The following is a 25566-nucleotide window of genomic DNA, read 5'->3' on the forward strand; positions in this document are numbered from 1 at the left end:
TTGAAGAAAATGAGGTTAGGCATTATTGTCAAAATTCAATGTCACGCTCTTAAATCGTTGATGAACAATTGTTTCATCCCCCATAAAAAATGATTGATTAATGAGTTTAGCCTCCTACTCACAGCAAACGGGCGTCCCAATTTATTTCAAGGAATTCCACTGAGGTTATGCATTTAAAACAATCCATAAGTGTCCGTTATCGTTTTTGTGGCCTCGGAAATAATCAGAGAAGCATTTTCCCACGCGCTCTGGTCTGGTTGGTCGGAGGTCTCGAGCGGTCCGGAAGGGTTTTGGAACATGTCTCATTGTCACGGTGTAAGCTTTTTTTTTGTTGTTGTTGTTGTTTTCAGATTTTCTGTGGGAGGGCTCTCACGAGTAGAAAGTGAGCACACTTTTGTGGTTGCCCCTAATGAGGACGGTGGGCGGGAGGCCCTGGCTCAGGGCGTCCAACCAGGCCATGTAGAGGAAGTCCGAGATGGTTTCCTTTCGAGCAATCGGCATGCTCCTGCGTGGGCGTCAACAGAATCCATTTTTTTTTTTTTTTTTTTAGTTTTTAAAGCATACATGTTGGTAGGATTATGGGGTGAAAATTGTTCTACTTACACCACAATCAGGTTGGCTGAGTTGGAGTTCTCCTGAAGCAACTCATTGAGTCGAATTTGCAGGTTAGTCTGGAAAGGAGAAGCGGTTTCGCTCATTAATGACTAAGAGCCGAAATGTCATTTCTGTGCTTCAAATATTTTCACTCAACAATATTTAGATTTGCCCTGCGACTGACTGGCGACCAGTTCAAGGTGCAGTCTGCCTTTCGCCCGAAGCTAGCTGGGATAGGCTCCACCTTTCCCGCAACCCTCGTGAGGATAAGTGGCTTGGATAATGACACGACATAATTAGTGAAATAATTTCTGCAAAAATTTAAGGATTTGACATTGTGTATTCACAAATTGTTTATTCTATGTATGCTGTGGGTGATGATTATATTGCATTCTGGGATATTTAAAATGAGGATTTGAGGTTTGCCACACAATTGATACGTTGCGATGAACCGGAAGAAGAACAAAAGTTAGCCGGACGGAGAGGGACAGTAGAAATATGGACGGTTGGGCGAAATAGTTTTTTGACCATCATTAACATCATCATCAACATCCATCATCATCTGCAATCCTCCTCATTTTCTTTTCCTCATTTTCTTTTTTTTGTTTATTGACCTGTTTTGCTGTGCCCGTGCGACGTGGAAACAATTTTATTTGCTTCATTTTTGCTGTTTGAATTCCAATAAAATGTTTTCTTGGAACAAGCCAACTGCGTCATGGATTGCTTTTCTTTCCTCTTTTTTTGGTGCAAGTAAAGAAGGAATGATGCGTCAAGATTAGCCCATTTTGGAAACGACAATGACTGATCGTAATGTTGCTGTTTTGGGGAAAGTCTCGATGACGAGCCTCCATTGAGGGCAGCGGCCGATCTCCCACTTGGCAGCGTTTTTCGGTCTTTCTCTTATATTTGATTGAGAAGAGTGATTGAACTGTGCAATCATTTACGTACACGTGTCTCATAATCCACATATTGCTACGCACATCATTGTATTCCGTTTTTTAATCGACATTTTATAATGTTTTAACTTCATTGGATGTGAGGTTTGAATATACAGTTTACAGTGATTGCCAATGTATGGGCGCCCTCTGCTGGTATCTGAAATAATCCCCGTCCAAGTACATTTGAATTCGCCATCCGTCCATCCATTTTCTTTGCCGCTTATCCTCACGAGGGTCGCGGGGGAGTGGCGGAGCCTATCCCGGCTGTCAACTGGCACGAGGCGGGGTACACCCTGAACTGGTCGCCAGCCAATCGCAGGGCACATAGAGACAAACAGCCGCACTCACAATCACACCCCGGGGCAATTTAGAGTGTCCAATTAATGTTGCGTGTTTCTTGGGATGTGGGAGGAAACCAGAGTGCCCGGAGAAAAACCACGCAGGCACGGGGAGAACATGCAAACCCCACACAGGGGTAGCCCGGGATCGAACCGGGGTCCTCAGAACTGTGAGGCCAACGCTTTCCAGCTGTTTCACCGTGCCGCCACATCAGAATTGTATTTGTTTAGATTCAAAAGATTTTCACTTCATCTTAAAACATTTATTCAGGTCTAATTTTTATTTAAATTTGATGCGGAAAATACATTAATTAAATCATATTAGCGGCACGGTAGCTGGATTGCCAACGTGTGGGCGCCCTCTGTTGGTATCCGAAATATTCCCCGCCCAAGTACATTTAAATTGTATTTATCCATCCATCCATCCATCCATTTTCTTTGCCGCTTATCCCCACCAGGGTCGCGGGGTGTCCTGGAGCCTATCGCAGCTGTCAACGGGCAGGAAGCGGGGTACACCCTGAACTGGTTTCCAGCCAATCGCAGGGTACATCGAGATAAACAGTAAGACTCACAATCACGCCTGGGGGCAATTTAGTGTGAATTGTATTTATTTAAAGTCAATAGATTTTCATTTCATCTTAAAACATTTATTGAGGTCCAACTTTTATTTAAATTTGATGTGGAAAATACTTTAATTTAATCATATTAGGTTACATCCCCCCCCCCTCATATTTTACCACAATGTTAATCTTCAAATGTGCAAAATGCAACAATACAATTACCTACATTAATATTAATTTTGCTTTATAGGAATAAAACCTTTGTCGTATTTTTGTTGGACGCTAAGGCCTACTAGCTACTGTATTTTAATTTTCATCCGTATGGTGATACTTCAAGCAATAGTAAGTAATTTTTATAGGTTGTACATGGTTAAAAAAAAAGTTCAAGCCATAGCATATGGCAATTATTTGAAATAATTTTGCAATCCGTTTTGTTTTTGATAAAACTAAACTCATTTGCATGATTAATCGCACGGTATACAGCGCAGTGTCTGTATTGTAAGTACCGTACAGTATAACAGAAAAAAAACTGTGTACAATGCCGTCAATCTACTAATCTCGGTCAGTGTTTTAAATCTAAATCCTCGCTTCCCCCCGCACATCCTTGAATCCAGATCAATAACGTGATAAATAACGTGTGATCAATACCTTCTCCTCAAATTCATCCAGCTCGTCATCAGTAATCTTCCATGGCTGCGTTTTGCGCGTGGCTTCAACCTGCGCGCTTTCCTTGGTCCTCTCGTGCAGCGGAACGGTTCAATCATGTCCTCAAACTTCTTCAAGCTGAGCGCATGCAAATAAGCGAGTGAGTCATCAAGGACAGACGTTGTGAGCAAGGTGATGTGTTGGCTGCCATTTTTTTTCTTTTTTTTTTTGCGGACCTGTCATTACGGGGCTTAATGTGGATGTCGTCGATGACTACGATGTCAGTGCATTGAATTCGGAACTTCTGGAGCAACAATGTCATCCTACGACACAAAAAAAGCCACAGTGACAGAGATTACCCTAAATTCCCATGTATAATACACATTTTCACGATCCAGAATTGTCAGAAGTCAGTAGTGTACATTATACATAGGTATAGAGGAAGAGTGAAAAGAAAAGTATGGCGCCAGCTAGAGGTTATGAAAAGGCTAGACCTTCATTCCAATGTGCCACCGCCACCTAGAGGTTATGAGAACGCTGTAACCTACAATTTTGTTCCAATATGACAGAGGTAACGTCATATCTGTACAGTTGTGGTCATATTACTTTACATTCCATGGCAGAATTGGTGAACTATTGTTTTTTTTATATATATTTTAAATATGATTGATGACTGAACAACAACATTCAATTTCTCTATTTTGTTTCACAATATTGCTTTTCTGAAATGCTTGACCGTTGAATTTGAATCTCATTAAAATAAAATTTAAATGTATTTCACCTGGCCCTTCATGTTTATTATTTGTTTTTTTTAAAGAATAGTACCCATCTTACAAGTTCTGTCTTGGTAATCAGACGTAGATGCACAAGGGTGTGTTTTCTATGTTATTGAGTAAAAGGAGGAGTACAAATTTCAAAATAAGAACAGGTAAATAAAAGTATTATGTTCAAATAAAGTGCTTAGCTTTAAAATAATTATTTGAAAAAAAACCTGACAACGCACAGATCATAATGTTTTGGTCATACGTGTAGAAGCAAAATCATGTGTTGTAAAAACTCCTTATACATGAGTAGAAGGGTTTCCAAAATTTTGAGGTCAATTTTGGGGCGCATATTATACTTTGTACATGGATGAGCATTATACACGAGAAATTACGATAAAAGGCACAGATCATAATGTTTTGTTCACACGTGTAGAAGCAAAATCATGCGTTGTTAAAACGCATTATACATGAGTAGAAGGATTTCCAAAATTTTGAGGTCAACTTTGCGGGCCCAAATTATAGTTTGTGCATGGATGAGCATGATACATGAGAAATTACGTTAACCGTTAAATTTATGCTTATTCACCGCTCAGGAACATTTCTAATTTCGTGGCTTTGCCCCCCCCCCCCCCCCCCCATAGTTAATCAGAGCCACGCTCGATAGGTTGTTAATGATAGCGAAACAATTAGCCGATTCCTCTCACTCTTGTTTATCCAGCTCGCTGCGTCCGGGCAGCCCCGCAATGAAGATCCTCATTTTGCTGTCTTTCCACTTTTTGCGGGTGGTGAGGATGTAGGGGAGCAGCAGAGTGAGACCTGCCGCACACAAAAAAACAAAAAAGAAACCTTGCTGCAGACATTTTGTACAGTTCCTTACTCAAAATTTTAGGAACAGACGTTTGTTACAAGCGTCACCCACCTCCATCGTCAAAGAGCCACCACACGTCAAGCGTTCCTTTGGGCTGTTTGGTCTTAAACTGAGCGCTGGCCTGCACCAGCTTCTCATTCATCTTAGCAACCTGTGGAGGCGGGGGGCCGCACACCGACACTGGAAAAAAAAAAAACAAAACATGAGAATTGGGCAAGAGCAAGCGTTATAAATCGCTGAGAGGAGATGGAGAAAAAAAGGCCGCGTCAGCAAGAAAGCGCTTCCTTTAGCTCGAATGTTTTCCGCGCTAATTAGATACAAACAAGACTCTCGTCATCAAAGCTGGGAAAAGCACTCACACGCTGACGAGTATAGATTTTCTTGTGCAGGGAAAACGGCACAAGCACAAAAAAGTACCGTAATTTCCGGCCAACAGAGCGGACCTGAGTATAAGCCTCACCCAGTACATTTGGAAAGGAAATAACATTTGGTACATACATAAGCCGGACCTGTGTAAAAGCTGCAAGAGCCCACATTGAAACACGAGATATTTACAAAGAAAGACGGTTCTCAGAAGGACTTTTCAAAGTGTTAATACCTTAGCTTAGCTTAACAGAGCAACAACACGGTAGCGCGAACAGGGCCGGTTAAAAAAAAAAAAAAAAAAACATACCTAAATCACTAAGACGCGGCAGTAACACAGCAGAAACACACTAGCGCGGTGTTAATGCTAGCGCGGCGCTAGCAGAACCGGTTAAAAAAAACATCCCGGTAAAAATCACTGAGCCGTAGCAACAACACACTAGCGCAGTCCTAACATGGCCAGTTAAAAAAAAGCATACCGGTAAAAAATCACTGAGACACGGCAGTAACACAGCAGAAACACACTAGCGCGGTGCTAACGCAAGCATGGTGCTAACAGGGCCGGTTAAAAAAAAACATGCCGGTAAAAAATCACTGAGACACACCAGCAACACGCTAGCACAGCGCTAACAGGGCTGGTTAAGAAAAAGAACACTGAGACACGGTAGTAACACAGCAGCTACACAATAGCACAGCGCTAACGCTAGCGCAGCATTAACAGGGCCCGTTAATAAAAAAAAAACATACCGGTAAAAGTGGTCACACTTACTTTTACGGTCGAGCACCTCCTTGAGGCCGTTACAAAAAATGCACAAATAATCCGCATCATTGCATAAGACGCAGGGTTGAAAGCGCATGAATAAAGTCGCAGTTTATAGGCCGGAATTTACGGTACTCATTTAACAGCAGTATTTAAATGAAAGTAATATTTTTTTTAAAAAGTACAGACAATGAGCCCACAAAAGTGTTTGCTCAATTTTCATTTGTCCTGTTTATGTTAAGTGCAGAAATGATTACATATCTTTTAGGTCAAAAGTGCTCTAACGCAAGTCCATTTTCACCTCAGATGCCAGTGCATCGCATGATATGATCAATAAATGTTACTGTATGTATCATCTTTCAGGAAATATTGATCGAATTGACAAAAGTTTGGACTTTGACCGCTACTGCACAAAGGCGTCAGTGACGCTTGTGAAAGATGAATGATACGCCTGCAAAATGAAATGAAATAAAATGGAGTTAGCCTGTCGTCAGTCGATAAACGTACGTAAGTAGAAAAGTCAAAAATAATTTTTCCAGAAACGTCTCCAAACAAAAAATAAACACTTTCCCACTCTTATTAACTCTAGTGTATGTGGTAAAAAATGCTTTAAAAAAAAAATCACATTACACGTTCCATTATTTTCTTCAAGCTAGGTAGCGTTAGCTCAAGTTTCAAAACTTGTTAACTTTCAAAGTATGTAATAAAAACGTGAAATTAGTTACTGATAACCACTGAAAGAAAAATACACTTGTACCTACATTTTTTTCAAGTTTTTCACGGAGGTTGAAAAATGTAACGAGCCTATTTTGACAAAAGTAAGGAATATAAAGTACAGATATGTTTTCAAATGTAAGGAGTAAAAATAAATAGTCGTCATGAAATTAAATGCTCATATAATGTACTGAGAAATCGACTGAAGCGCAGTATTTGGACTGCTTGGCAAGTTGCATCTTTGTGCGCGCGTGAGTGCTTCGATGTACTAGAACAAAAAAAAAAGACCTTAATGTTGGATTTCTTCGCAAGACAAATCTTTGACATCAATTTTAACCTAATGGTATTTTGGAGAACTGCCCCCCCCCCCCCAAAAAAAAAGATGGAATATCATCACTTTGGCAAAAGCTCTTGAAATCCAAGACGGTCGATTTAACGCCGTGTTTTGCAGGATTTACCTCTTGATGCTGCCTTTACAAATAAACCTTACCTCGGGTGGTGAGCACTTGCTGAGAGGATTTCCTGGACTTCCGGAACAATCCTTTGGCTTTGCCCCCGTTCGACATGAAATCGCTCTCCAGCTCCTGTTGCTCCTTGGCCGATTTTAGCATCTCCTCTGAAGAAAAAATTTGATTAGATTAGATTAGATTAGATAGATAGATAGATAGATAGATAGATAGATAGATAGATAGATAGATAGATAGATAGATAGATAGATAGATAGAGATAGATAGATAGATAGATAGATAGATAGATTAGATAGATAGATAGATATAGATAGATAGATAGATAGATAGATAGATAGATAGATAGATAGATAGATAGATAGATAGATAGATAGATAGATAGATCCCACGCTGACCTTCTGCTTCAACAATGTGTGACACGTCAAGTCCGTGGTTCATCCTCAGAATCACGGTCCCGTATTCAAAGTCGAAGGCGTCACTGTCGGAAATTAAAAAGAGCACTTTAATGCAAGTAATATTTGTGTTTGGTTTGGGTTCCGAACAACTGCGATCTATGTCGGGAGACGCAGTATGGGAGGATTTATGGGTCAGGACTTACTGCAGCACTCCCACGTAGCTCTGGACCGCTTCGGAACCCGACGTCTTCCAGTTTCTTTTGAAGCCGATCATCAGCGTGTTCGGCTTCATGCGGCCGAGACCGGACGCCTGGAAACGTCGCGACAGTCGCTCACACAGTGGAAAAATCAAACGGCGGCCGAGTGACGACACGCTCGATCAATTTCTTTGCATTTGTGGCGCTAACACGACAACGCAATTATTAAGTAATTATAAAGTATTTTCACTTTCCAAATGACATTGTCTGCAATTGTGTTGGCTTAATTGTAAATAATTCAACCTCCAAAGTGTAGCTCAAAGTTACTGTAAACATTTGGAACAATATGTGAAGAGTTTGTTTTCAAAACGCGACATAGGCATTTTTTTCAGATTTACGAAACTCGCGCCAAAATTATCGAGCTCCGAATGGTAGTTATCGGGATACTCTGATTTTTGTTCAAAGTGCGGCATATCGTTCTATATCAGCCAAGGAAGATCGCGTTTTATTTCAAAATGCGACATATCGAGATCTTATTTAGCGCAAAATGCGACATAATTTCGTTCAATCAGCGTGCGCTGCTGAAGCAAGCAGCATCCAATCAGAATTCGTCTAGAGGGAAGTTCCGGTATCTTCCACATCATCATCCAAAATGGCTGCGCCCACGTTTGAGAGAGATGCTAATGCCGAGTTTGATTTTATGTACGAGACACCGGAGAGAATGAAGCTGAACTAAGTCTTGTATTTTGTTTATCAATGTTTAATAATATCGAATAAATGAATCAGTGATTGTGCTGGTTTACTTGCAGGCTGTCCTGTTGTGAGGGTGCTTTTCCTATTTAATTTTAATTCTTTATGAAATTATTCCAATTTAATACTTCAGTTCTCATTCAAGTACCATTGTATCTGAATGTAATAAACATACTGTTTTGTCTATGATTGTGTAATGCTTGAATAGTAGATTTGTTGTTCAAAATATTTCACCAACGATCATTAATGAATGAATACATTTTTATAATTCTAAGCAATCTTTTTTTTTTTGCCATTTTTTTATCAGGAAAGTTATCGGCTATGACGTTTAAGAAAAGTTGACATTAAAAGGAAATCAACACCCTTGGAGTAGACTCAATTTCTGTCTATGAGCATTATGAATAATGTTATTATTACTACAGACTTATATCCTATTCTGCAGTGTTCTTTCCCCCGACAGCGACAGCTATAAATAAAATCAAAAGAAAGCAGACTCAATGAGTCAGATTTCAAACAGTGAATTTGTGAGTTTGAAACTGATTTCATTTTGGAGATGTGTGTATGAGATCGACTACCTATTTTTTTTCTGCTGGTATCCCTCGCCACCCATATTAACCTTGGTAGACTGGTTTGAAGCAGTTTACTTTCTTAATGATCTCACGTCAACTTATAAACAAAATTAATCAACTGAGTGACACAATGCCTGCAGATGTCGGATTGCAGAATCGCATACAGATACACAAAATTACAATGATGTAAACTCAGCCTTTCCAAGACCTCATACTGAACAAACAAACAGTTTCTAAATAACTGAAAAACACCTTTGTAAAAGAAATTCCCATTTTTTCATCTCCTTTTTCAACATCTGACATTAGTGAGCTAATTGTGAAAATTGTGACTGGTGACTGACCCTTATTTCTGATACCTAACTCTCTAAATGTGGTGGTCATGGTCTTAAATATTATTTTAAAATGCTTGAAATGTTGAAAGGCAAATAGTTTTCATGATTGCCTATCAAAAGCAACTGATTTTTTTTTTTTTAGAAATACAGCTGCTCCTGAAGGTTTAAGTTGAAATTTGGATATGTCTCACTTTGCCAAGAATAGAATGTTTGGATATGTCTCATTTTGGAGAAAAAATGAAATTTGTCATCTCGGTGAATATTAAAGCCAATATTTTTTTGTAGTATGGTGTTTAGTTACTTTTTAGCATCTCTTTCCATCCCCCAATAGTTAGAAACATAAATTGAGTTTATTGTTTTCACTTCAATACCAAGCCCTTTTCTCAAAATGAAAAAAAAAAAAAAACGGATATGTCTCATTTTGAAAACAAACTCGTTTCATAACAAACGTGTTATGAATTAGCATTTAAGCATCTTCAGCTTATTGTCTGTTTTTCAGGGTCATGGGTGAGATGGTGGATTTCTCCACTAAATGAGAGGGGGCATCCACACTGACTTCCTGGTCAAAAAAGAAAAAAAAAAACTTTTATTTTCCATTTTGAATGGGCAATGCATGTTCTGTAATTTCCAACCTATAAGCCGCAACAGTGATGCGGCTAATTTGTGCATTTTTTTTTCTAACGCCCGCAAGGGGGCGCTCGACCGGAAAAGGTAAGAGTGAGACCGGTGGGATATATGTACCTAGGAAGTGACTTTTACCGGTCCAGCCCTGTTAGCGCTGCGCTAGCTTGTTACTGCTGTGTCTCAGTGATTTTTACCGGTATGTTTTATTTTTTAACTGGCCCTGTTTGCATGGCGCTAGCGTCAGCGCAGTGGTGCTAGCACTAGCATTAGCGTTAATGCGGCGGGGCTAGCATTAGCATTAGTGTCAGCGCGGCGGCGCTAGCACTAGCGTTAAACTGTCTGTGTACCGTCTTTCTTTGTAAATATCTCGTGTTTCAATGTCAGTTTCAATGTGGGCACTTGCGGCTTTTCCACAACTGCGGCGTACGTATGTACCAAATGGTATTTCCTTTACAAATGTACTGGGTGAGGCTTATAACCAGGTGCTCTCTGTTGGCCCGGAATTACGGGACTGAAGTCTGTTACATACTCCTTCTATATAATTATTTGCACTTGACGCGAGGTATGAAGATGGACGCATTCGGGTGACCCGTTTCCTTGCGGTCGCACGTGAGAACCAACGAAAGGCCCGAAAAGTTTTCCAGTTTCCCCGAAGCAAAGCCGCGTCGCCGTTTTACTTCCGCGAGTTAAGAGCGCAGATCAATCTGCACGTCCCGCATCCACGACGGTGTTAATCAATGATTGCCTTGAAGCTGCCTCGCCGTTTGAAGTCAGAAATCCTGACAATGAAACGAGGCCTTATCTGAGCTGCGATAGCGGCAGCCATAAGATTGTTTTCCTGCTTCTCATTAACTCTTCGCGCATCTTGCCAGATCCTTCGGAGCTTAGCGATAGATACTCGCTGCGTCTCGGAGGGACAACAATGGTCAGTAAAAAAAAAAAAAAAATTCTTCGGCCGTGTGTTTGTTTCACTCTCCGGTTATTCATTAACAAGATGGATTTTTCTGCTTTTTCTTTGTGTGTGTGTGTGTGACATTATTATGCATACCTGCATCAGAGTCTCAACTCCTTGCCTGAATTTGTCATCGGCTACGGCGGTGTAAAATGCTTTGCGTTTATTCTTTTTCAGCCATTGCTGGTTCTTCTCAGTGCCGACGTTAATCTCTGGAAGCGCTTCATCCCTCGGACCCTGCAGACGCAAACGTAAACGTAAATTTCCTTTGCACAAATCTCGATGCTTAACAACGGTGCGATCTGACAATCGGACTTTACCACAAATACTTCGCAGGTGAGGCAGAGTCCGTAGTTCTTTGAAAACGAGTGGGCCAGATCCAGCAGAGCCGGCCTGGTCCGAGCAGCCCCTGTCAATGCCAAGATCTGAGGCCTGAAGAAAAAAAACAAACCGTCATCAAACTACACAACTCAACAATGCGCTGCAAACCTATCGTGGACTGCTAAAGAAACAACAACATTCTCGCGGTAAATGAAACAGAACGCACTCAAGAGGTGCAGAAACTGAAAAAGCTGTTTTAGCATTTCGTCATTTTCCTTGACATCCGTCTTAAGATCAACATTCTAGTGCTCAATATCTTTTGTCTTCACTAGCAAGACAAGTCAGCACACTAGGAGAATGATGAGGGCTCACGAGCTGAACTAACGTAATTTCCGGACTATAGAGCGCACCTGATTATAAGCCTCACCCAGTACATTTTTAAAGGAAAAATCATTTTGTATAAACATAAGCCGCACTTGTGTAAGCATGAGCCCACATTGAAACATGAGATATCTACAAAGACGGCACACAAAGAGTGTTTTGAAAGTTTTTCATAATATACCTTAGCTTGTCTTTCCAAAAACAGTGCCTGTGACACGGAAGCAAGATGCTAGCACAGCGCTAACTGGGCCAGTTAAAAAAAAGATTCCGGTAAAAGTCACTGAGACACGGCAGTAACACAGCAGCAACACGCTAGCACAGCGCTAACGGGGCCGGTAAAAAAAACATACTGGTAAAAGTTACTAAGATGCAGCAATAACAAAGCAGCAACACGCTAGCACAGCGCTAACAGGGATGGTTTAAAAAACATAGCAGTAAACTCACTGAGACGCGGCAGTAACCGCAGCAGCAACACGCTAGCACAGCGCTAACAGCGCCGGTTTGAAAAAAACATACTGGTAAAACTCACTGGCACGACAGTCCTCCTTTGAAATCCTGAATTTCACGCTTTCAACCCTACGGTTTATGCGGTGATGCAGATAATTTGTGCATTTTTTCTAACGGCAGCAATGGGGCACTGGAGTAGGAAAGGTAAGAATGAGACCGGTGGAATATATGTGCCAAGGAAATGACTTTTACCGGCACTGTTAGCGCTGCGCTAGTGTTAGAGCTGTGCTAGCGTGTTGCTGCTGTGTTACTGGCGTGTCTCAATGACATTTACCGGTAAGTTTTATTTTAACCGGCCCTGTTAGCGTTATTTAAATCCTGCAGACCTTTTACCTGAAGTTCTTGACGTGATCTTCTACTCCAGTTAGAGACAGAGCATTGCTGACCGCGCTGACAAAGGTCACCGCTTGAGTGGACGAGCCCCAGTTCACGTCTGCAGAGGACCATAAAGGTTCAGGGGCAAAGGCCAAAGGGCAAGAACAAGGCCGTCACACACATCGACGCACAAACTGCTCACCTGGCTTCTTGACAGTGACATAAATGTAAAGCAGGATCTCAATGGCGTAAGTGACCAGCGCAGCCCACCAGTTGATGACGAACATGACGGCACAGCACAGAAGAGCGCCCAGCAGGGACAACCACATGTTGTAGTATCGGTAAGCCGGCCGCCAACCTGGGCCGGCGGGACAGGGCAAGGATAGAACGTTGTTTTTTTTGGGGTTTTTTTTAAATCACAGGATCATTCCACGGGAACTTCACTTCCCGTAATTCCTGGCCTAAAGAGCACACCTGGTTACAAGCCTCGGTACACAGAAAGAGTTTAACGCTAGCGCGGCACTGTCAGCAAGGCGCTAATGGGAAACTCTTTCTGTGTGAGTAGGTTTTTTCAGCGTGCCCCATTGGGGGTCGCCACAGCGTGACATCTCAGAATGAACGCTCATATTTGTTTGGCACAGTTTTTACACCGGATGTCCTTCCTGACACAACGCCTCTTGGGGAGTAGAAGCCCCAGTGAGATACGAACTCACGACCCCTGGTTTACCAAACCAATGCCCTAACCACTGAGATATGGGGCCTTAAACTCTTTCCGTGTACCGAGGCTTATAAACATGTGCGCTAACGCTGGCGCCGCGCTAATGTTAGCGCGGTGCTAACGCTAATGCTAGCACCGCGCTAACGCTAGCGCCACATCACCGTATAAACCGCAGGGTGTGAAAAAAGTCGCGACTTGTAAGCCAGAAATTACGGCAGTTGGTCTGAAAATCTTCCAAGTACTCACCTGGAGACTTTGCGTAGGATGCATGGAAGCACGAGAAATTGATGAGTGCGTAGGAGGCCAAGAAGAAGTTTGAAATGATGGGCGCAATGGTATTGAGATTCCCTATGCAGACAAGAAGACAAGACTTATCGGAACAGTGATCTTGGTTTTAATAATCACCACATCAGAATGTAAACACGGCGGCAATCGAACGGACCGACGAGAATGAAGGCCACGGAAATCAGGAAGGTGAGGATGTAGCCCCGGATGGGCTCGTCGTTCTTGCCGTGGCCTTTGGCGAAGAAGTGCAGAGCCTTGTAGATGTTGTCTTTGCACAGCGCCTGAGGCATAAGTCAAGACCTAGTTTGTCAAATCTTTTGAGTTACAGACACCCGTGCCTTGAGATAGAAGTTGAATTCGTTCCATGGATAACTTCCCCCCTTCAACCCCACCAAAAACAAAACAAATTTTTAAATAGGGAAAATAGCGCACTTTAATATTGTAGTCCAGAAAACCTCATTTTTGTAAGAATTGTCCACCATCTGGCAAATTTCTGCTTGTACAGTATCTCAGTTTTTCGCTCACAGGGCAGAGCAAAAAATCAGCCCGACGGAAAGACAGAAGGTGGGTCGCGCTTGTATCTCAAGGCACCACTTTCGTTCCACGTTTTGGAAATCTTTTGGATTGACTGACCTGGAAGACTTTGGGAGCACTGACAAGAGAAGCCAGAGCAGACGAGAGCGTGGCTGAAAAAGTCCCAGCGATGATGAGAGGACCAAAACCCGACACTAGAGTCATCACCTGTTGCACACGCGAGTTAAAAAATCAGAATAAAATAAAAGAACACTTCGTTGGAAGCCTCATATTGCAGGGGAGGTTAACACTTTTATTTCGTGTCTTTACCTGGAAGTTGTTCATCGCGCCAAATTTGCACGTTTCTACCGCGCAGGAAGAAAAATTGTAGCCGAGCTCGCAGGCCGCGACGGCCGATCCTTCGCATGACACCCCCGGGGTGATGAGGTCGGTTATGTTTCCTGTCGCGTCACGCACAACGCTGGCGGCTGCCCAAAGACAAAGAAGATGTTTTTTTTTTTTTTTTTTTTGTATTATTTCCCGCGGGGGAAAGCAAACGGAAGATTGAACTTGCTCCAGAAGATTGTGTTGAGGTTTCAAGGAGTACAATATACTTGTTTGTATAATGTTATACTTACAGACGCAAAGGGCCACACCCAGGTAGGTGATACCGGTGATCAAAATAGCCAGTAAAGTGCCTTTAGGAATGGCCGCCTGAGCATCCTGGAAAATAGACACAAAAAACAAAAAAAACTTTGTTGGCCGATTTCACGTTTGTTGTCACAGCAACGGCGGTACAGTAAAACGTTTCTGTAAAGAAGATTAAAGAGTGCTGGGAAATGTCCATTTGTTTGTGCGTAAAAACGTACCCGCAAGTCGCCAGAAATGTTGGCTCCCGCCAAGATCCCGGTTGCAGCGGGGAAAAAAATGGAAAACACTGAAAAGAACGACTGGTCGTCCCTGAAGTCCGGCGGAAAGTTCTCTAAAAATATCTTTGCTGTGGAGATAAATACAGAGAAAATGGCATGAAATGTACGGTCAGAATAAATACACTGGTGCCTTAATATGCAAGCGTCTCAGCTAGCTTAATGCTAACATTGAATGGATAACGCCAATGACATGCTAACAATTAGAATCGCTAGTTAGCTTTTAGAAACTTTTAAGCGATGGCTACTTGAACGCAAATGGCGGAAACACGTTTACATATAATACAACAATACTCACAGGCTTGTAGTCTCCGCAAAAAACAACACTAATATTAAAGCACCTTACTTAGAGTAATATTTGAAGAAATACAGTATTTGTGACTGTATTAAACTAAAAGCAGGCACACCAAAAGGATAAATTGCGGTATTAAATGATGATGCCCAAGTCTTCTCATTCTATTTATTCATGTTATTACAAAAGTAAAATTTTATAAAGTGCTATTTTTCCCATTTAAACCCATATTTTTTTTTGGGGGGGGGCAGAAGAATTGTGGGAACAGATTAATGCCATTTTCATTCATTTTAACGGGGAAAGTTTATTTGAGATTAGCGTTCATGGAATGAATTAAACTCGTGTCTCAAAGCACCACATTTTGCACATGTTTACGTTTGTTTTCTTACCGTCATAATTAAATACGCCTTTGGATTTCTTCTCGGCGGTGGGAGGAATGAAGGTGCCGACAATGACATTGACAATAGCCGCCAACAAGATGATGAGTAGGACGATCTGGGCCTGAGGGTGGCGGCGGGATTCGGTTGAATTCATCGCATTAAAATGCGTCGACATTCCCATAATACGCTCGAGGATTTTCAAAATAAACAGTCAACGTGACGCTAACCTTGGCCTCCCATTCCATTCCGGCGACAGATATGCCCAACAGCAGCACCACTGTGATGACTCCAATGATTCTGATGTCGTTTAATGGATCCACCATGAGTACGTCGTGTTCCTGAAGCGAGAGAACAACAACGTCGCATACGGTGTGAGCTAAGGATAGCTAAGGTGTGAGGATAAGTACAATCGCCTGACACTCGAAGAGAGTATCTACATATTTGGTATAAACATACTGTAGCTCCTTGTCACCAAGATGGCACCAAAACAATACTTTTTACAAATTCACTCCACTGGAGGTTTATGTCCGTCCACCGGAATCCAACCGTTCACTGCCAACGGCGTATATATACGCCAAATACATTTTCAGTGTTGTCATGGAACAGAATCTCGCTGAGATTGTCTGTGAAGTTCAGGTTTGTAAACCCCTGATAAAGATCAGGTGGTCGATTATGAGGGGCGAGAAATGGCAATAATTTGGAATTGGGATAAGTATAAACGCCTGACACTCGAAAAGAGTACATATTTAGTATAAAAATAGTCTGTGTCATGATAGTTCGTAAAAAGTACTGTATGTCTACGTTCAACTTGAGCTATGCGGTGAGTCAGGATCACTCACGGCACAGTTCTTAGTTGGACATCTGTAAATAAAAAAAATATTTTGCACAATGGGGATGTCACAAAAGACAGAAAGATTTAGATTTGTGTCAAAGTCACTGTTCTGCTTGACGTTACTTTTCAGCCAAAGCTAGTTTTCCACGCTTTGTTTTGGTCAGAAACGGTTTTTGGTTGAAACCGAACAATTTTCAACTGCTCGTTACTTTCTTTTAGTAGCTTTTGTGCTTTCTGTACATTGTCAAAGAAGGAAATGTTCTGCGTCAAATTTTAAAAACCGGCTGGCGATATGGGAGACTTCTTCTTCTACGTTTTGAAAATAAAACAGTGCCACTTGCAATGGCAAATCAAACATCGACTATCCATTCATTTGAACATTGCGCACCTTGAGTAAATCCACAACGGTCTCGGCAAACCCCACCACATACATGGCTACCGCCACCGCGTTGGCAAAGGCAAAAATCAGGCCGATGGAACCTCCAAACTCTGGTCCCAGACTGCGAGATATCAGGTAGTAGGCCCCACCTAAAATTTACACAAAAACACATACACACACCAGTAAACGATCAATCATCTTCATGCAACTTATGAGTTGGTGTCTTTCGGGGTGTAATGACTTACCCCCCCTGACCACGCCATTAGTGCAAATGGCCGACATGGAAAGGCCCGTAATCGTCGTCACCACACAGCTCAGAGCGATAACCACGATTCCCAAACCTGGAATGTGCACAAATCAATACTTTTCAAAATGGACTTGGATCTTCAGCAATCATATTTTCTTGGTCAGTCGTGAAACGCTTAGTTCATCAAATCAAACCTTTTGACCTTACGGCCTCGTCATATGGCTCCCGCTTCAGTCGTTGCAAACTTTTCAAAACAGCTCCGAACAAAAGCTCAGGCCGATCAATAAATTCTCGAGTGAGGAAAATGCGCAGTGGCCCCACAAAAGTAAGCAGAGAATTCACATTTTTTTTAAATCCGTTATTGCATCTTATCTTTTCTTTGACCGGAGGGAAAGTGGGTCCCATTTGGATAGTTTCACTTATGGGTGTACTCACTTTTGTTGCCAACGATTTAGCCATTCATGGCTGTGCATTGAAATTTTTGGACTGGACAGTAAACGCTACTTTACATAGTAGCAAAGTGTAATTTTTCAGTGTTGTCCCTTTAAAATGTTTGTGTTTCATGTTTGAGTAATGCAATTAGTCCCTTTTCAAATGTAATTCAGGCTATTCGAGACCACCAGGACCCTTGACTAATCTCACTCGGCATTTAAGGGGCCCAGAAACCAAACATTGCAATTGTAAACAACACTGACTACCGCAGTAAATTTGTGTTTTGTTTATTTTAATAAATCATGTGACCGTCAGTGGGAAAAATCTGATCTTTTCAGTCTGTGATCTCAAACTTCCTAGTTTTCTTAAATAAGTATAAAGGCTAAGTTAGCATTCTTGGGAAGTTAACATTTTGAGGAGACTGTGATGCGTGTTAGATACTGTACTGTCCGTCACAATCGGACCGTTTGCATGGAAAACCGGCAACAAAATCAAGAGCGCTAAGTTCACATCAGTATCTGCTCTGCTGGACTAGTAACTAGTAATCGTTTGCGGCAGCACGAGACTGACTCACCCCAGCCGGCCTGTCCGAACACCCAAGACAGGCGGATGAACAGCATGACGCCCCAAATGTTCAGCATGCATCTCACCTGCGGGAGACAAATGTCCACAGTGAGCGCCTTCGTCTGCGGGATGAGGGTAAGACGGCAGAAATGCGCTTCAAAACAAACTAATTCTATACGCCAGTCATTCTGCTCGTGGGGAGAAATGTCATAAGGTAGTAAGGTCTACTAGTACTCGTCGGTCTTTCAACTAGTGAGATGTCAACTAGTGTGCCCAAATAGTTCTACTAGTGTGCGCTTGTCAATCGGTGAGTGCACAGAAACGTCATCCAGTATCGGAAGAAACGTCTCAAGACAGTCACTCTAACTCTGATCATTCCACTACTGTGCCCTGGTTGTTCTACCATCAAACCCATCCATTTTCTTTGCCGCTTATCCTCACTAGGGTCGCGGGGAATGCTGGAGCCTATCCCTGCTGTCAACAGGCAGGAGGCGAGGTACACCGTGAACTGGTCCCCAGCCAATCGCTGGGCACATCGAGACAAACAGCCGCACTCACAATCACACCCATGGACAATTTAGAGCGTCCAATTAATGTTGCATGTTTTTGGGACGGAGTGCCCGAAGAAAACCCACGCAGACACGGGGAGAACATGCAAACTCCACACCGGAAGGTCCGGGAATGAACCCGGGACCTCAGAACTGTGAGACCAATGCTTTACCAGCTGATCCGCCGTGCCGCCTAGTTGTTCTACCAGTCGGCAGAAATGTCACACAGTACAGTAGTGGGGGCAAAAAAACACTAGTACGACAGTAGTTCTGCTAGAACACCCAACTCATTATTGCAGTGATCCCTAATAGTTTTCTAGTGTAATATAAAACTTCACTAGTAAGAAATAATAGTGAAACTACACCCTTGCGCCATTGTCATTCTACTGGTGCTCAGAAATGTCATATATTGTGGGGGCCATAATGGGAAAAACATATCACAAGTAAGACATCGAGATAGTCACTAGTGCGCCGTACTGTTTCTACTACTGTGTCCTCGTCATACTACCTGTACATCTTTGGTGCTCTACTTGTGCGTTTTCCATGGCCGTTTTCCTAGTTTTCCATGGACTGCGCTCGTCCAAAACTTACCAGCACCCCCCGAATCCATCCGAACTTTACGGCCCCTTTTCCGCTGTCCAGGGGAACGGCAGACTCCAGGTCGTCGGAGGGCGTGCCGTCGCTCCCCTCGCTGTCGTCCTCCACGGTGTCCGGCACCGAGATGGCTCCGTTCTGCGGGGAGGGTGGGGGGGTAGACATTTTAGAGCACTTTTACCTTAATGCGGCTTACTTAGAGATAGAATGCGCGCGTTGCTTTTGGGATGAAGATTTGATAAATCAAATGTCAGTCGATTACGCTGCTGCGTGTCTGCCCTTGAGAACTGAGGAGAAAAGGACAAAATTCATTTGAAGTCTTCCAGGATGATAAATAAAGCACCTTAAATGACTCCCAAGCATTTTGTTTAGTCTGACCTCACCGATGCATTTGATTTCCCCACTGTGGTAAATTGTCTTAGTGTAACAAACGTCGTTTTAAAGTATCCAAAGCTACGCGTCCAGGCCATTCATCACTTAGAGAACCGTTTGTGCTGTTTTCAATGATGGATGACCTTGGATGTTTCCACGCTATTTTACAAATCTGACAGCAGTGAGAAAATATTTCAAACCCAGTCCAGAAATAATTTAGCCCAACCCATAAAACTTAAATGACTTACATCCCCATCGCGACCGCAATCGAGAGCACGATAAAGGTCGAATAAAAGGAGCAGTAAAAAGTCTTAAGCGTGTTAAATACTTTGATGAAGGAACAACTTACAGAACCTTGTTTTTATTTTCTTTTGCGATAAAAGGTGAACTGTGGACAATGACGGAGGCTGTATACGTCGGCGAACTTCGCTGAATGGAACTTTCCAGTAACTGGAAAGGAAAATCTGCTAGCAGAATGTTCCGTTTTCTGTACTTTATTTATTTGAATATTTTTTTCCCAACTTTTTATTTTAATTTGATACATTGGAAAAGACATATCTGTATATTGTACCCCCTTATCAAAATAGGTTTGTTAATTTTTTTCAATCTTGTTTTCCTGCAAGATTTAAAAAAAAAAAAAGACTTTCGATGAATAAGATATAGGGATTCTGATTGGTTGATATGTTAAGATTGTATACGCATATGGCAGGAAAAAAAATATAAAAACTATGACGGGCGAGACATGGAAAAATGTTTACTGGGGTGAATTCATGACGAAGGCAAAAACAAGCAAAGGCCTCATCTCAGAGAAATGTTTGATATTGTCGGTTGCAGGAATGATTTGTAGACAAAATTGTATTATTATTGTACTATCCGAAAAGCAATCAGAAAAAAAGGATGTCTAGTTTTAACACTTTTTTTTACTTTTACTACTTTTTAATTTTTTTTTCATTTTTTTAACACAAGCATCAAAGTGCTAGCTGTTTTAATTCTTCTTGAGATCTGCTTGGACCAAGACATCACACCCCGCAATAAAAGTCAAAAGGTGGATTCTGGATATTTGTAAGGGAACAGAACAGATCACGTTGCCGACTGACCTTTTGAAAGACATCGTGAAGCTCCTGCAGCGACGGCCGCACGGCCCGGTGGCCGCTCACGCTGCCCGCGTTGCGATAAAAGTCGATGTTGGGCACGCGGTCCAAAGTGTCGTGACCGAAAGCGCTGACCACCGAGGGCCGGACCGTGCGGTGGTCGTCGTTGTTCTCGTAGACTGGCGGCCCGTCCAGGGTGGAATCATAAGCGGGGTTAACGTGCTCCCCGCCGTTGGACGTCACCTTCTCCATCAGGAACGCTGAAGGAGCTTCTCGGGATTATAAAAAAAATGTCAAGGGCAAAACACCTGCGTGAGTTTGAGATCTTCAGGCATCCAAGAATGTTTCTGAAGAGCCGAGCGCTGTAGCGAGCGGTTAATCGACATACACCAGATACTCTGGAGTCCAACTTCTTCTCAGAGCTTCTCCTTGTGTACAGACTCAATGATGTCTCACCTTTATACTCCACTTTCGAGGGTCACACGCGAGCTATTTCAGCTATTGGCTAACTCTCAGGATCAACCCTCAGAAGGTAGGTGTCAAATATGTCCTTGCTCCATCACAAAGGCATCGCTTAACCATTAACCAAGTCATAAACGCCAAATGAAAGATAACGGACCTCATTGCCTGAGCTCCGGAGAATTGATTACTAATATTATTGCCTGAAGTGCAGGTAACAGCACATCTTGTTCAACGGTGGCACTTTATGGCGCCGTGGGTATTTCCTTCGGCCAGAATGTATTTGGGATGAATCACCGAGACATATCCATATGGAAGATCCCATTGAGGAAGCTAACATAGCTAATCAGCAGAGGCCAGAGAAGACTCTGGACGACGACTAATTGATGAATCCTTTTCTTGAGCTCTGCGGGATATTGTAGCTGAAATGAATTCAAATGTTACTTTAACAGTGAGTTCGTTCAAGCTCTACAATCGGCCAAATGACGGCAATTTGTCATCATCCCCTCTCCAGGAAATTCTTTGAAGGAAATTGGTGGATTGTCTTGAAGTGAAGAAAGGGCCATAAAACGAGAGTTAATGTGAGACCATGAATTACAGGAACATGCCCAAGGCAGTTCTCTACGGCCACATGACTCCTGAACTGCCTTTAGAATACTTTTTAACAGGTAAACTTCCTTATTACCGACCCACACACACACACACACTATGATTTATGCACCAGTGAAAGGTACGCTAATGACTCGAAATCTGACCTTGCAGCTGCTTAGCAATGCTGAGAAATTGTAATCCAGTCTATGTTTTATGTACAGATGGAAAGGAACACAGTGGTCGGAACTGTTTTCCTCAGGAATTGTACTGAATGAGTCATGCTGAAGAGAGAAAATTTTCCACAGTGGCATCCTGGCCTGAAATCCTTATCTTTTGTTTCAAGCTCAGTCAGAATGAGGCACATAACTTTGACTGGCGGCGACTTTCACGCAGATTGGGGGTGGGGGAGGGATAATAAAGTCTTGCTCCACACTGCAGTCTTCTTTGTTGGGCGTACCTGGACCTTCCGTCTGGACACAAAAATCCTTCAAACTGGTGGCACCACTAGAGTTATTTTCTTTTTTTTGGGGGGGGGGGGTGGTTTGACTTAATTTGCAGGCTGCAGGTCACCTCAAACAACTGTATAGCTCATTTAGTACTTAGCAGTGGGTGCAAGCTCTCTAAATTGTTCGAGCTACGACAGCGCAGGCAGGAAATCTTCATTATATGGCCGAAAGGGCTCAGGAGACGCTACGCTGCAGTGTTTTTCTTTTTGTGTGTGTTTTTTTTAAATGTGGAGCTTTGCACTGCAACGTGAAGAAGTACAAATTGTTCATTGCAAAGAATAAATGTCAAATTCCTTACATAAAATGAATACAGGATGTCATAGTTACCAATCCCACTACCATACTGGTAACTCGAAACACGAGTATCTTAAATCATTTTGCCCAAGTGAATGGAAATGCCATTAACGCATTCCAGCCACTCAAATATGCAATATCCATCCACCCATCCGTTTTCTTTGCCGCTCATCCTCACGAGGGTCGCGGGGAGTGCTGGAGCCTATCCCGGCTGAACCGGTTTCCACCCAATCGCACGGCACATTGAGACAAACAGTCGCACTCACAATCACACCTGTGGGCAATCTAGAGTGTCCAATTAATGTTGCATGTTTTTGGGACGTGGGAGGAAACTGGAGTGCCCGGAGAAAACCCACGCAGGCACGGGGAGAATATGCAAACTCCACACAAGGCGGGGCCGGGATCGAACCCGGGTCCTCGGAACTGTGAGGCCACCGTGCCGGCCAAATATGCAATGTTTCTAATTTAAAAAAATAGCACCCTATTGTCTACGTCCACGCTTATCCTCACAAGGGACTTGCATGAACAAGCTAGCACTAGCCTTTGCTTTTAATACTTCTTATTCCTTGAAGAAGTGATCTTGAGTCATTCATGTGATGCAGCAAGTGAACGAAAGCTCAAACTAAAAATCGCCTGGTGAGTTTCACAATGCAGCTCATGCTGTGAATTTTAAAATTTGTCAGATTAGGACAACATGCTAGTATCATGCTTGGCTATGTTGGTTTGGAGTCTGAAAATCAACGTATTGCTCACCTTCCAATCTATTTAGTCCAATCTGACAATGTGCAGCGCTTGAATCTAACCAGAAGGAATTTTTGTAGAAGCAAAAATTATTTATTTTATTGCAGGGGAGCCCCCCCCCTCAAAAAAAAAAAAAACATTAAAAAGCTTTTTAAAAAATGTCATTGTTTTCTTACCTAAAATCTCCTCCGATCATCTAGGCTTAGGTTTATGTGAATTTACGTATTAATAAAGTACAAAAACACGAGTAATGCCTCTAGTGGCGCTTTTACAATTGCTGGTTTTGGACAATAACTGAATTTGAGTATACTAAATATAGCAGTTTAAGGCTATTTAAAAAGTTTTGATACTAAAAAAATAAAAATAAAAAAGACATTGTTTCTTGTGGCCTTATCACGACACAAAAGGCTGGAGCGGTCCGAAGACCACAAGTGATAAAATTTATGATTTATAATCAGTAAAAGCTAAGGTTTATCATTTGTCTTACTACTTGTTCTTACACTTTGTAACAAGTGTTCACTGAACACTGAGGTCTGCTGTGATTACAGTTGGATTCTAATCAAATATCTGACCTTAAAAAACAAAACAGGTCAAGAATAAGAATATTTTTTTTGTTCGTTTTATTGCTCTACCATCAAACCTTGATCAAATTTCAGACTGTGAGAAGAATTTCAAATTTCAGAAGGAATTATCATTGCAACCCTTATTAGCGTCTTTGAGATTGTGCTGTGTCCTTTCTCATCCAGACTTAAAAAAATAATAATAATTTTGGGGCATGGGGTAGTGCTGTAGATATGAAATGAACTAAAATAATCACCCTGCAGACAATAGTTGAATGGTGGCAACTTGGAATTTTTCATGTATTCAAATTAAAAGTGAATATTTTTAACCTATGTTATGATAATACAACCATGTCCAAGATTGTCATTAAAATGGTTTTTAGCACAAGTTGCAAACAGGAAGAATAAAATGCTATAAAATATTTGTTAGCTCATTAGGCAGGCTCACAAGCCCGCAGCACTTTAAATAATGGGCTTCTGGTGTTTATACATTACGCTGTGCACGTTTTCCTTAATATAATTTGTACATACTGTATATGCCAGCTTCTACTGTATGTGTCTTTATATCAGAATAGTAGAGATACATTTGTATACTGCATATGAACTGTGCTATTCACGGGGGATAGGAAAACGCTGTGGAAAGCGAAAATCCACGAGTAATGATGGCGTAGATCGCTGCCCATCCTATGCGGTATCAAAGCAGAACAGTATTTGGTCTTCCCTTTTCATCAAATAGAAAACTAAATTAAAAATGAAGCAAACTGTGTCAAAAAAGTAATTTAAGTGTTCGCTTGAATATACTGCGTGGGGAGTATTCTAAACTTATGTGTGAGCTACAGTGTCATTGCGAACACACTTTGCGGCGTTTCCTGGCTGGTCCACATGTACTTAAATATTGTATTTACGTATTGTGCTTACCGCATATTATTCGCTACGTGAACGATGCCTTTGCTGAGTCTGTTTTTTCGCATCAATATGAACTAAAAGTTCTACTTTTAAGGATAATTCAAGGATGCCGCAACAGCAAAATGTGACTATATATATTGAAGCTAGTAAAAAAAAAAGAAAAAAAAAAAAACAATTTAAGTGGCCAAGGTGAGACAGGGACATTGTGAAAGCCATTGAAAACGATGACCAGTCAAACTGTCACTTTCTGAAAGGAAAAAGATTGCCCCAAATATTATTACAATATTGTGTTGTCAATACTCAAAAGATATGATAGATAGATAGATAGATAGATAGATAGATAGATAGATAGATAGATAGATAGATAGATAGATAGATAGATAGATAGATAGATAGATAGATAGATAGATAGATAGATAGATAGATAGATAGATAGATAGATAGATAGATAGATAGATAGATGGGTCCACGTTTTAAACCTGTGACAGTGCAGTTTTCTTCAAAGTCATAAACCATGACACGGTCCCTTTTGGCACTTAGATTGTTTAGACCCCCCCCAGCAGCAGGAGCTGAGAGGTTTTTTTTTTTTGTTTGTTTTTTTCATAAAATGTGTTTCATAACGAGACCCGATCAATCACGTTTTGATCCGTACGTCTCATCTTTTCTGAAACGCGTCCAGACGACATTCATTTCCCATCGATGTCTTGTTTGGCCACTCGCCAGTCATCTTCGTTCTTTACGGTCCACTTGGATTTACAGAAAGTGACCCCTTCCCCGCCTCTCGTTTGTGTCATCATTTACATCGCATATTTCTTCATTTTCATTTCTTCAACAGTTGCCAGCGATTCTTGGGGAGGTTTTTATTTTGTCCGGTGATTTCAGTGATTTTGAGTGACAGCATTTGTTTATTTAATTTCCATCACATTGCATACATTTCTACAAACTTTTACTTGGCTTTGTCTCAGTTTACTTCTGATTTCAA

The 25566-nt window shown here is 41.8% G+C and overlaps 1 protein-coding gene across 1 annotated transcript; it reads right to left on the minus strand.

The window, feature by feature from the left end:
- Nucleotides 1–171: 171 nt before the first annotated feature.
- On the minus strand, nucleotides 172–20945 carry slc12a1 (solute carrier family 12 member 1). Its single transcript, XM_061814378.1, is given in 27 exon segments — nucleotides 172–505; nucleotides 604–671; nucleotides 3079–3176; nucleotides 3179–3213; nucleotides 3312–3398; nucleotides 4544–4655; nucleotides 4759–4887; nucleotides 7035–7160; nucleotides 7407–7489; nucleotides 7610–7716; nucleotides 10927–11067; nucleotides 11151–11262; nucleotides 12373–12472; nucleotides 12557–12712; nucleotides 13319–13420; nucleotides 13515–13638; nucleotides 13991–14098; nucleotides 14201–14358; nucleotides 14509–14593; nucleotides 14740–14867; nucleotides 15478–15589; nucleotides 15696–15806; nucleotides 16689–16828; nucleotides 16925–17020; nucleotides 17933–18008; nucleotides 19062–19202; nucleotides 20534–20945. Coding segments are annotated over 27 exon segments (3117 nt in total). The 5' UTR covers nucleotides 20780–20945; the 3' UTR covers nucleotides 172–369.
- Between the last annotated feature and the right edge of the window lie 4621 nt (nucleotides 20946–25566).

This window comes from Syngnathoides biaculeatus, chromosome 3 (assembly GCF_019802595.1).
Source record: "Syngnathoides biaculeatus isolate LvHL_M chromosome 3, ASM1980259v1, whole genome shotgun sequence".
Classification (NCBI taxonomy): Eukaryota; Metazoa; Chordata; class Actinopteri; order Syngnathiformes; family Syngnathidae; genus Syngnathoides; species Syngnathoides biaculeatus.